We start from the raw sequence: 12,919 nt of genomic DNA, 5'->3' as shown, positions 1-12,919 counted from the left end.
AGAGCAAACATTAAGAACATTCCCAGTCGTCACATCTCTCCCCCCTTCGAGACTGAACTGAGCCAGATCATTCCAGCCAGTGACCTGGGGAAGTTCGAACCCACCAATGTTCCCATGGATGCCCCAGCATCTCTCCCATTCCTTGATGTGAGTTACACCAGGACAGTCCAGTCTCACGCCCTCCCTTTGCTTGAGTGTGCTTGATGGCACTTACAGGCCGCATGTGGAAAGGTTTATGCGGCCTGTACCCTTTTGCCACCCCAATACCCCTGGGGTTTAAACTGGGACAGGGTCTTCTCCCAGCACCCTGGTTTACCATTTGGGCTCTCTTGGTTGAGAGCCTCCATTTTGGCCTTGGCCAGCTCTGGGCTTGGGCAGCCGCTCCCACCTTGTGGCCCAGATACAACACCTCTGCCGTCCTCACCTTACACTTTCCAGCTTTTACTGTCAGTCCCACCTCCTTGAGGCAGCCTAGCCCCCTCTTCACCTGGGACACCTGTTCCTCCCAGGTCTGGCTAAAGATGCACATGTTATCTCTGTTTGCCAGGGCCAAGTTCTCCATTGCCCTCTGCTTGTCTAGAATCTCCCCAGGCCTAGGCATGGGGTCGGCATCGGACACTGTGATGGCTTTAAGCTTCCGATAGCCCCCCACAAAACCAGATCATCTTGTCTCCCTTGGGGATCAGCCCCACGGGTGAGGCCCATGGGCTGTAAAACAGCTGTATCACATCTAAAGCCAGCATGTCCCTGACCTCTCTCTCCAGGTTCTGGGCTGCTTTCCCAGTGACTCTGAACGGGGAACACCTGATGGGGAGATTGGCTCCCACCTCAGGGAAGAGATCTACCAGGGGGTCTTCCCCCTTCTCCTCCCAATCCTCCCCTTTCAGGTCCAGGGGTCCCCTCACTCTCCTCCCATACAGCAGCTCGAAAGGGAAGAACCCTGTGGATTCCTGAGGCACCACCAGCTGCCTCCCGATTCCCCTCCAGTTCTACTTCCCCTTGGGGAGCCCATTCCCGGTACAGGTATCCCTTCTCCCGCAGGACTCTGTCCCTGCAGCCTTCCCCAAGGGGGTTTGCAGCATTGTGGCCAGCAAGTTCCTTCAGCTTCTCCAAGGAAGGATCTCTCTGCAGCTCGGTCTGGGATTCAACTGCTGGGGCAGGGAGTGGGACCCGCTCCCTCTCGCTGGCTGGGCCTGGGGTCATAGCTCCCCTGAGCCCTGTCCCTGGTAGCTCCCTCCCTGCTGTGTAATCACTTCCCAGCAGCACGTCTGGACCAGGCAAACCTGTTTGGCAGCTGACCTGCCCTGCCTGGGTGTCCCCCCACTCAGCTGGGGTCTCAGCTCCCCCCGTGCTCAGCGCTGCCCTTGCTGTCCCAGTGGGGGCAGGCAGCGAGCTCCTTGCTTTGGTCACAGCATCAGAGCCAGCGTGAGCCCCCTCTCTGGTGTGCAGGGGGGCGGGGAGCATCTCTCGCTCCCACTCAGCCCCAGAAGGCTGGTTACAGGTAGGCAGGTATCCTGAGCCCAGCAGTCCCTCCCCCCTACCAGCCAGGTCATTTGCATTTTCACTGACCATTTCCATCCTAGCCAATTGGTTCCCTGGATTTGAATTCAAACCCTCAGCCGTTAGAGGAGCAGGGCCTGGATCCTGTCCCAAAGACACACAGTCACCCCCCAACAGGGCCTTCCAGCCGATATCCTGGAGAGCCCCAACGACCAGCCAGCCCGACCCCTCCTGTGTCTGCATAGGGATCTGGGCCATAGGCAGGGCCAGGGCCTTCACCCAAGGGACCTTCACCCAGGTCCCACAGCCCCTCAGCATCTGCGGCTGCACCACCACAGTTCTCTCTGTCCCAGGGTCTCGCCACCCCAGGCATGTTTTCCCACTGACCCCTGGGCAGCCCCTATGTCTCTCTGCTCCACCATCGCCAGTCCATGCTGCTGCTCCTTCTCCTGCAGCTTTTCCTTGGGCTCTTGCTCCCATCCCATCCGTCTCCGATCCCCTGATGGGGAACCCGATCATGAAGACCCTCGTCTGGTTGGGGACCAGACTCTCGGGGATGCCTGGCTGCTGCTCCAGCTGCTCCCAGATCCTCTTGTAGCCCCATCTGGATCAGGAATCTGCTTCTCAGATCAGTCCTTCTCCTCCAGCTGCACAATTAACTGTGCCTTGGTGAACTTCCCCATGAGTAACCCTCTCTTTGTGCACAGGATCAAAATGTCCTTCTTAAGGGGATGGTGATAGGCCATTACTTCACCGTTCCCAAGTTGCTCTGGACTCACAGCCCTGCGTGCTCTTGGCTCCCCCATGGTTTCCAGGAAGGACCCCTGGTGTGCCAGCCCTTCTCGTGGTCACTACCTCTTTGCCAGGGTCGAGGTGCTGACTCCTCCACCCCTGGGACTGCTCCTGCAATCCCCAGGGGAACCCTGCTACTGCAAAAATCCTTCTCTCTCCCAGGGTCGAGCGGCAAGCTCCTCCGCCCCTGAAACTGCTCGCTGCAGTCCTCAGGGGGACCCCGTTACTCCAACAGTCCTTCTCGCTGGTCACACACTCCCAGAGGTTAACTGCCCCCTGAAACCGTCCCTCTCTGAGCCTTCAGCTTGCCTGGTCCTCATTATCCCTCCTTTGTTTTACTGCTCCCCAGTCACTTACTGCAAGCAGTGCCATTCACAGGTGCAGTACATCCCACAGCTGCCACCAGTTGTCACGGAGTCACTGGGCGATGCTCTGGAACTGCTCCCCACCAAGCCAGTCAGGACTTTGGGGAGCCTCCTCTCCCTTGGAGCAGACTTGTTCAGGGCAAGACGCTCACACGTCTTCACCTCCTGGGTCTCTCCTTGGAGCATTCAGCATCCTCTGCCCCTCCATGCGCTTCCCACAGCGAGCCTGCCCCAGCGGGGTCCTGGGAAAGCCACAGGGTCCTGCACCCCCACTTCGCAGTCAGACGTGACTCTCAGCCAGCCAGTAAAACAGAGGTTTATTCGATGACAGGAACAGGGTCTAAAACAGAGCTTGTATATACAGCGAACCGGACCCCTCGCCCGGGTCCATTCTGGGGGGCAGTGAGCCAGACCCCCCACATCTGCACTTCCCTCCTCGTCCCCAGCCAGCTCCAGACTAACAACCCCTCCCCTCCTCTCTGCTCAGCCCCTTTCCCGGGCCAGGAGGTCACCTGACCTCTTTGTCTCCAACACCTTCAGCTGGCACCTTTGCAGAGGAGGGGCCCAGGCCATCAGTTGCTAGGAGACAGAGTGCCAGGCATTTAGGTGCACTGGCCCTTTGCTCTGTAGCAATCACACACCCTTATTCCACCACCTAGATACTGAAGAACTGCATGGGGGACACTGAGGCACCAACACAGTATTCAGAGCAAACATTAAGAACATTCCCAGTTCGTCACAGGGGTCTCTCGGGCCTGACCCACCCTGGGTCTTCCACGGTTGGTATCCAGGAGCACGGAACCATCTCTGGGGCTGACAACATGAGATGCCTTATCCTGGCTTATGGAGCTGCTGGCCCAGGAGCAGAGCTGACTTGCCTGCTGGGTCTGACTGGGGCATGCTGGCCCAGTAGATTCCTTGACCCCCCCTTCCCCCGAGACATTAGTTTGCCCCGAAGCCGTCCCCTCACGTCTGAGCTGAGGGTAAGTGAAAGGGGTTGCCCAGGGCCCTGGGTATGTGACTATCAGTTTGCGCAGGCTGTGATTCAGGGCAGGCTACTGCTCTGGGAGTGGAGCTGTATTTCCAGGAGGCATGTTTTCAGAGCAGGCAGGGCACGTGACCCCATCTGGGCATCGCTCTCACTGCTGTAGGGTGTGATGGGTTAACAACCTGGGTTGATTGTATGCTGGCACATCAGGCTGACTTTAGTATGTTTCCCTTTCATGGGCCAAAGGACCCAGCAAGAATCCTGGCTGCCTTCCAGCTGATAGAGGGTGGTTAACGGCAGGCACTGTCCTAACTAGCCCAGCCTGCCACATATGGGGCATGGATGACCCGTATGGAGAGCCAGCCCTCAGGCAGTGAAATACCGGGGGCCCAGACAGAGCCCCTGAGTACTGCAGGGTGGGCTGGGAGCGCAGGAGCTCTGAGGTGTGTCTGGATTTGTTTCGCTTGCCTTCCCCAGCCTGGCTTGCGTAAGGTTCCCTGCCTTTGCAGGTGATGCCGGAGTTTGGTGTGTGTGACCTGGGCTGGGTCTGGGGTTCGGTGTGTCAGACCTCAGGGAGGGGCTGGCATGCAATCCCCATTGCCATCTATTTTATATCCAGAAAGCGGCTTCCAAATATTGTCCTATAACAGCGCCTTCTGTGTGGCTGACTGCTGGTTCCCCTGCAGAGGGGCTGGGCCGTGCAAAGGGTTCCTCGCTGGCCAGCAGTGGCAGAGAGCGGCTCTGTGCTCCCCTCAAAGTTTCCAGGGCTCTGAGTTTGCAGGCTTAGCGTGCAAGGGACCTGGGAAGCACTGAGACCTGTCACTTGGGAAGAGGGGCGTGTGTATGTTCACACTGCATAGGCTCTAAGGCCAGGAGGGAGTGTTGGGATCATCCAGGCTGCCTTCCTGCAGCACACAGCCAGAGAGTTTCACCCAGTGATTCCTGCCCAGCAGCCAGAGCATGTCTCTGAGAAAGGCGCCTCTGCTTGCTCCTACCCAGAGAGGTGAGCAGCCGTAGAGTGCGGGGAGAAATGCCAGAGTTAAAACAAGGGGGTTATTGGCTTGCATCCATTCGCTAATGCTTATGTAAATATTTCGAGGGAACTGGAATGAACAGTGCAGGAGAATGGGGAGGCTGCTTTTAACCTTTGGCAAGGTAGCTGCAAGCTCCATTCTGCTTCATGATGGCCCAGTGGACCTTGTCCAAGCATTTCCTAGTGCTTCACAGGTGTAACCGAGCCCCCGGCCCCTCTGTGCAGGAAGGGCGAGAGAGACATCATTGCTGCCCATGCCTTGCTGTTTTGCTCACTGGGGAAATGCAGCCTTCTCTAGTGTGAGACTGAAGCTGGGGGGACTCCCTCAAGGCGCTCCCTAGCAGCTTTCCAGGGCCCCCGGGGCTGCATGTAAGTGCTGGGTATGGTCCCCCCTCCCTTGCGCTTGGCTGAGTGGGGTACTTGCTCCTCTGCACTGCCCCTCTTCCATAGCTGGTCAGGGGGATGGTGTTTCACTCTTACACAAACCTTCCAATCCCCTCTCAGCGGCTCGCTTCCAGGTCTTTGTATTGGAATCAAGCAGAGAGACTGACCCTCCACTTGCTTCCAAGGTGAGAGGGTGGCCAGGTGGCCAACTCACTGGGCTGGGGCTTGGGAGAACTCGGGTCAAGCCCTCCCGCTGCCACAGACTCCCTGCTTGACCTTGGGCAAGTCACTTAATGTCTCTGTGCCTCATTCCCATCTGAAATAAGGGGTAATAATAACTGTCCGCCCAGCCTGCGTCTGCCCTGTCTGTTTTGGTTGTGAGCTTTTTGGGCCAGGGTCTGTCTCTGACTGTCTGTGCAGGGCCCAGCACAACAGGGCCCTGATCTCCAGGGCTATTTTGGTGTGACCCTTGCTGGCCCTAGTGATCAGACACTCTTGAGCTGAGTCTTGTTCTGGTCCAGGGTTGTGGCCGTAGCACCTAGAGAGAGAATGGTGGGGCCTGCAGCTGTGCTGAGGGGAGAGAGGCCAGCGGGAGCTGGGCAGGGGCCTCAGGATCTGCCCGAAGGAAGCCATTGGTAGGTGGTTTGTGAAGAAGGAGGTGGAAAGAGTTGGCACTGCAGTGGAGAGGATTTGCTGAGGGAGCTGGACCATGACGGGCACAGAGCATATGGCTTGTGAGGTTGACTTTTGGGATGTGGATGGAGGGGGTGGGGAGGGTGCTGTCTGGGATACAGGGTGGCGCTCCAGGCGAGGAGCTGTCAATCACGGGTGGACTTGGAAAGAGGGGTGGCCAGTGCAGCAGTGAATGGACGGTGCATCGCCGCTGCACAGCAGGGATGAAGCTGGACTTTGCAGCCGGAGAGGGGAGGAGTTCATTCCTTCCTGGGCATGGCACAGCATGACGTTGACCGATTTCTCTGATTGTGATGGTAAGTTTCAGTTTTATTCTCCTAAATGAGCATTTGATGTTACTTCATATTATTTCTTGCCAAATTTGTGGGGGTTTTCTTTATGAAGTTTAAAAATGGAAGGGTCTCCATTGTCTTGGTTTGCTGCTGCCTCCTCTTGCAGCAGGCACAGCTGACTGTCGCTGCCTGGGTCACTGCCCAGCTCGATCAGAACGTCCTGTTGATAAGAGGAGAGGATAAGACTGTCCCCTCTGGCTGGCAGTCTGAACCCAGCATGGAGCAGCGGTGGCTGAAATGTGGCGTGTGGGGTGTTTTTGTTTTTAACTAGCTGCTGAGCCGCTCAGTGGATCCCTGGTGAAATGTGGCAGAGTCTCACTCCGTTCAATAGTAGCACTAAGTGGGGCCCTCAGTCTAAAGCCGTGTCTTCCTTGCTTAAAAAAAAAAAAGTGTCTTTGACATCAGGGTAGCTAACTACTGCGCACGGTATCCCGAGGTCCGAACACAGGGATGACAAGGCACTTTGGTTTTACTGAGAGGCAAACTAGGTGAGGCCAATCCCGGTGAGGATAGTGCTGACCTCACCTTGTTTTACTATCTCTGGTAAAAACACTCTTGTTTAGCAGTGATGACAAGGCCTTGGAGGTGGCTGAGGGCTGAATGGGCCAGAGGGGAAGGTCAGCCTGGCACCTTTCAACAACCACGCAGAATTCAAACTCAAATAAAAGTGAAGAGAAAGAGGAGGAAACAGCGACAGCTTGGCAAAGCCTGGCACTGGACGCCCTTTCTATTTAAAATCAATGTAAAACACATGGAAGAATGTAATTTTATTAGAATGCCAGACGTCTACATTCTTATCGTGGCTTAGTGCTGATGACCGAAATGAAGTACAACTAGCACTTAATAAGATTGTTATCGAGCTTGATTAAAACACGGGAGGAACAGGCTGGGGGTTTCAGTTCCTGTGCGGAGTGAAAGAGGGAGAAATCTCTCTCCAAGAACCAGCAAATGCAAAGCTCTTTGTCTCGAATTAAAGAAAAGCCACCTCTGCGCCCAGGGGGTAGATAACCAGAGCTGAAAGCCACAGGTCAGAATTCACAGCCTGGGTGCTGCTTGTTAATATTGCCCTGTGTGATAGGAGCTAGTCTTGACTTGCTGAATTTTGGAGTCTCTCTGCTTCAGGCCGAGTCCTGCTCAGGTGCTGCTGAGTGATCTGGAATAAATAAAACAGGGACTTACTCCATAAAAGCCACTTGGAGCTAAAGAACCTATTAACCAACAACGACTCCACTCCCAGCCTCTGTATTGGGCACTCACCTCTGGACATCAAACTAGCTACTGGTCAACTCTGCCGTTGGCTTGGGGCTGTTCCAGTCCTGTTGGGAGTAGAGAGACCAGTTGGGGGTCTCAAGTCAAAGCTCTTTCCCATCATTAATGAATTTCAGACACAAATGCTTTAGGGATCATTTTCCTCTCCTGATTATTGCCTGAATCGGAAACCTCTTGTCTGAGCAATCCCTCCACTTTAGGCCTGGTCTGCCCTCAAAAATGAGATGGGCCTAGCTATGTCGCGCGGGGCTGTGAAGTAATGTGTGCCAGGAGTGATGTAGTTAAGCCAACCTAACTCCCAGTGTAGCACAGCAAGGTCCATGGAAGAATTATTCCATCCACCTCGTAACTGCCTCTTGGAGAGGTGGGTTAACTACGCAGATGGGAACCCCCCTCCTGTGGATGGAGGAAGTGTCGATGCTACAGCCGAGTCTTTCTAGTGTCATCCTACCCTGGGACTAAAATTCTGAATCTCTGTACAAGGCTGAGAGAGTGGTTCAATATCGGCAACCGTGACTGTTAAAAAACCATGATTCTGGGCCCCAATACTATGAGATTTTAATAAATGTGGTGGGGGATTCTCTCCCGCCAGGTCTCCCTTCTGCAGGCACGCCCTGGTTGCTGCTCAGATTTGGAGTTTTGGGCTGTCTGTGTTTCCCCCTTGCAGGGTGTGATTCGCTCTGCCTCCCTGTCCAAGGTGACCCAAGGCTACCGGGAGCCTGGGCCTGGGACCAGTGATCCCATTCATGCCCACAGTGTCCCATCGCCCTGGGAAACTCAGTCCATGGAGTCTCTCTGCTGAGGAGCAACAGCGGAGCTGGGCTTCCGCATGACTCCAGGCGAGTTGGGATCTCCACTTAGCACCTCTGTCCAGAGCTGCTGGGTAAAGCTAAGTGCAGTAAAGAAACAAACTCGTGGGCCAATAGGTATTGGAGCCAAAGTGGATGCCTAGGAGGCCAGTTCCCCCATCTCTGGCCTCTGTGACCCCATGATGATGAAGGGACTAGAGGCTGCACACACCCCCCCACCAATCCTTGCTGTGCAGATTTCCTGCACTCTAAGGCCAGGAGGGACTGTTAGTTTTGCTTTTCATCTGTCTCAGCAAGTGGGGAGCTGCTGCCTTCTGCCAGGGCTGCCCCTCCGCTGCAGAAGGAGGGAGCTGGGAGGGGAGAGGACGTGAAGGAGGAAATGGAAGCTCTGGTGAGTAACTTGCAGGGGCCTGGAGCTGGGACGCCTACCCCCTCTTCCCCCCCCAGTCTGGCATGCTAAACTAGTAGTGGATTATTCATGCTGAGTGGGAGGCTGTACGCAGAGCTAGCGCTACCAGGCTGTGCAGGGGGAGAAGGGTGGAGCTGAGGAGGAGGGGAGCTGCGGAGACCTTTCCTATGGAGTGGAAGGATCCTGGTGGGCTAAGTGATGGATGTGAGCAAGTGGCAACAGGCTGGCTGCTCTAGGGAGGGGAGCCTCCCTCCCACAGGTTGCGTCCACACCTCTCTGCTAGAGAGCCCTCCGGGGAGGAGAGTGTCCCTATGGGCCATTGGGTCCTCGGTGTGTCTGCTGAGCCTACAGCGATGGGGGTCACCACAACAGGCTTGTCTGTGAGATGTGGTGCCTGTTGCTTTAGGAACTGGGCTGAGATCCTGCAGGACATGACACAGTGTTGTGTATCCTCAGGCGTCCGAGTTGGGGAGCTCTGTGCCAACACATGAGCCGTTCCCATGCCATGTGCTAAGTGAGAAATCAGGAGAGCTGCTCTGGGGACACGCCTTGTGATGGGCTGCTGTTGTATGGGGGAGCGGGAGCCAGCTCCTGTTCATAAGGGGGGCAGAGAAGGGCCATGGCCCTTGGGCCTCTTTCTCTAACACCTTTCCCGGTGTGAGAAACTCCCACGGAACAGAGACCCAGGGCCACCTTCTCAAGCTGCAAGGCTGAAGTGTGCATTTGCACATGTGCATTCTGTGGGGGCAGTTACCTATGTCCCCAAGAGCTTGGGACCCCAGCTTTGGCTGTGGCTTCAGAAAAGGAGGCTGGGGTCCCAGTCCCTCAGGAACTTGGATAACTGCCCCCACGGAGTACAGGGAAACTGAGGCAGGCGTCCATGCTGCCTGAGTAGTGCCTGCCGGCTCTTGGTTCTGCTTGGCACCCCCTCAGCAGCTTGCGTTTTTATGGGGGGCACAGTGTGAATATGGGTGGGGGCTGAGCTTATGAGGGAACAAACCCTGTACAGGACTTTGAGCTGTGCTCAGCCATTCCAAGCAGAAATTCCAGCAAGTGGGGGGCTGCCTGTGGTGTTTAGAGCCAGCTCAGCTAATGGCACAGGCTTTATCGCTGCGTACCCAAACATCTGCAGGGTGACGTGGAACAGGCAGAGTCCTCGTGGGGAGTTGGGTGCAGGGCAGGTGTAGAGCTTGGCCTTTGGCAGGACAGGGATCCATTGCTTTTCTTAACGAGGGCAGAACAATGCATCAGAGGCTGCCCTGGCAGCAGGGAAGTTCAGGTTTGGGGATGGGGCAGGCCTTTGGCTCTAGGAGCTGCTCCGTGACAGATGGGACAAGCTGCTGGATAGGAGCTGGAACAGCATTTGTCCCACTCTTCTGTGTGACACAGTGTGGGGTTTACTGGTCTCGTGAGCCAGTGAGTGGAAAGGGGCTTCAGTCCTCAGTGGCGCCAGCAACTTGCTTCCCTGGCTTATGTTACATGGCATTTGCCAGCGGCCTCCAGGAGTCCCAGGCCCCTTTCAGCGTCTCATTCCTTTGAGAGTAGCCTCCGCCTCCTAGGCAAATAGCGGCCATGGAGCTATGCAACCTGGCCTGCATCTGCCCTGGTCTGTAATGCAGTGGAGCAGCCTACAAGTCCCAGCTTGCACTGCTTCAGCAGGGGAGTGGCATTGAAGACTGTGACTTTTGCGTGAGTCTCCTTTGTGCTAATTAAGGGTGGTCCTCGGGCTGCCAACATGACCTCGTGGCTGGACAAAATTTGATCCCATTGGCCTAGGAACTGGGAACAAAACAGGCAGTGCTTTGATGTATTGACCTGTAACTTCTTAACTCCAAGGGGGTTAGGAGTAAGGGGGAGAATTTGGGGTTGATGCCCTCTCTGCCGGTACAGTTGAGAAGGGCACTGCCTTGTCCCTCCTTTGATTCCTGGAACTCTGCACAGAGTTCTTGTTTAGCTTATAGGCTCCTCTTAAGAGCCACGCCCGGGTTGTGCTCGAGGGTCGTGCTTGGTTGTCATGTACCTGCTCTTCTTAAGTCTCCTTGCCATCTATGTTACTTCACCTGGCCTGGCCTGGTCATGGGAATAGTGTCTTTGTTCTTTGGACACGTGGTCATATAGTAAAAAATGTGCTCTGTTCGCGTTGTCTGTCTGGTTTCCTCTGGACAGTGATTCCCATTTTCTTAAGCAGCTGCTGACACGCCACCAAAAAGCTCTTTGGGATCAGAATCCTGCTGATATAACACATCTTGGTGCGCACACACAACGCCTGCATTTCTAGTGACGTACAATAACCTGAAACTAGCAGCAAATTTCTTCTGCTTCTCTTACAGTGTGTCTGTACAGCCCCTAACACAATGGGACCCCTATCGCAGCTGGGGCTGTTGGGCGCAACCATAATAGTAATGAAGAAGAGAATGCCTTGTCTTGTTTGGAGGGGAACCCTGGCCCTTTCCTGCTGAGTTTGTATTTCTGAGGCAGCCTGGCTAGAGAATTATTAGCTCACAGAAGTCAATAAAAGAAGATAAAGAAATAAATCCACACGGGAAAGTAGGCAGTCAGCCCAGGTCATCCAAGGCCTCATCACTTTAATAATCCATATTAAACAGCTTCTTCAGTGGTGTTGTGCAATCCAAAGAGGGGCCGGGCAGGAAAATCCCTCCTTTGGTTTCAGGTGGGTGTGCTGCAGTCCTTCCCTCCTTCCCTGGAGCATCAGTGGAACGGACATGGTAGAGAAGTGTAGCCTTGCTGTTAGCAGGCACTGGAGGAGCGGCCTGGGCCTCGTGCTCCCAGGTGAGTAGGCATATCTCCCATTGGCTCCAGGGGGAGTTCTGGGTGCTTTGGAAAACCCCTGCTGGTAAAGTGGGGCCTGGCAGTCTCTGGGCTGCACCTCTGGGTCTGTCCCCACCTGGCTGCACAGTGTTACGCACACTTGTGTGGCCCCGAGGCTCCCTGCCTTGGCTGAGCAGAGTTCAGACACCCGGGCTGCTGGGGAAATGCGTTGTGGCCTCAGGCGCTCCAGAGGCCAGTGGTTAGAGCTCTATGGGGAGCAGGAAGCCAGTTGCTGGGTCACATGGACTGCGTGATCAAGGGATTCCACATTAAGGAGCACTAATTGCCATGCGACCACTTGACAGCAAATCAGCTGCTCTTTGCCCTGGCAACCATCATGTACACAACAACATTGGAGCAGTGGCATTTGCAGGCCCTTGGAATTCCACCATGGGTCTCATCAGGCCTCAGAAGGCTCGTGGCACCTGTGTCCGTGACAGACAGGGCTGGGGTCCCAGTGCTGGCTGACGGGGTCCCTGGCCCTGGGAAGCTCTCAGCAGCTGGCTGAGACCTTGCCTGAAAGCAGCAGGCTAGCCTAGCATAGCGTGTCTTCTCCTTAGCCAGATATCCGAAGGGCAGCAGAGAGGGGCAGAGGGAGCAGGAGCCCCCTGGCCGCAAGGCGGTTTCTAAGAACCCTGCAGGGGTAAAGCAAAAGGCAACTTCTCTCTTCCTTGGGTCTCTGGCCTGGACAGCGGAGTCCTTCTCTGTCTGAATTTTAGCAGCAGCCTAATAACTGGCAATGCTGGCAAAGGCTAGCGCAAGGCCATTGCTAACAGTGTCCTGTGCCCTTACAGCACATCTCCCCCCTGCCGCCCACCCAGGCTTTGCACAGCATGGTTGCAATTCAAAGAACTGATGGCTGGGTGTAGGATCCAGCTCCTTGGACTGCAGTGGGGCAGCTGCCTGTACCAGCTGGGGACAGAGCATGTGGGTGCTTCTGCAAAAAGCCCCCATGCTTGTCGCGCTCTCTCCATGTGCAGGACTTACTAGGCTTTCCCTTAGGGATGCTGGTACCAACAGCAAGTCCCAGCAGGAAGCTCTCCTTTGCCGAAGGAGCTGGCTGGCCAAGCTGGTGCCAGGTCTGTGCTGGTGAGGATCATGGAAGCTGATCTGGATCTGGTCTGCTAGTGGCTCCCTTGGGGCTGTCACCAGAAGGGTGCAAGTAGCAATAGCACTGAGTGATGCTGTCCCTTTAAGCAGGACTGAGGGGAGATGCAGCGTCCTGCTGCTGCGAGTGAGTCCTGTGCCCAGGGTGGCTGGCCCCCGGCAGCATGAACTGAGGTATGAAGTCTCTGCCCTGGCACTAGGCTCCCTGGGCCAAAATTCTCTGCCTGGAATCCACCGGGCAGCTGGTCTGGCTGTGTGTCTGCTGCAGCAGGGAGGTGATCCGCCCTGCATCACGCCGCTCCTTGGAGCACGCTGATGTGGCGCACTCAGAAGGGCTCCTCGGGGAAGCCCTTGATCAAGCCAACAAGGATGTTACTGATCTGAAAGCAGCTTCTCCTGCTCATGGGAG

The 12,919-nt window shown here is 55.6% G+C and overlaps 1 protein-coding gene across 9 annotated transcripts in view; it reads left to right on the top strand.

Moving 5' to 3' along the window:
* LOC127044810 (G protein-coupled receptor kinase 5-like) overlaps positions 1-12,919 on the top strand; it is a 75,726-nt gene that overhangs the window by 26,016 nt on the left and 36,791 nt on the right. Inside the window, exon 1 of one of the 9 annotated variants that reach the window (XM_050939991.1) lies at positions 5,927-6,051. The exons of 7 other annotated variants lie outside the window; for them this stretch is intronic. In XM_050939991.1, coding sequence (XP_050795948.1) covers positions 5,928-6,051 — 124 coding nt within the window. In that variant the 5' untranslated portion in view covers position 5,927. Of the gene's footprint in view, positions 1-5,926; positions 6,052-11,268; positions 11,365-12,919 lie in introns of those variants that run through there. One more of the 9 variants, XM_050939994.1, reaches the window with a different exon arrangement.

The sequence above is a fragment of the Gopherus flavomarginatus genome, chromosome 2 (assembly GCF_025201925.1).
Source record: "Gopherus flavomarginatus isolate rGopFla2 chromosome 2, rGopFla2.mat.asm, whole genome shotgun sequence".
Classification (NCBI taxonomy): domain Eukaryota; kingdom Metazoa; phylum Chordata; order Testudines; family Testudinidae; genus Gopherus; species Gopherus flavomarginatus.
The sequence above is the reverse complement of the archived record's forward strand: the minus strand, read 5'-3'. Positions and strand labels throughout refer to the sequence as shown.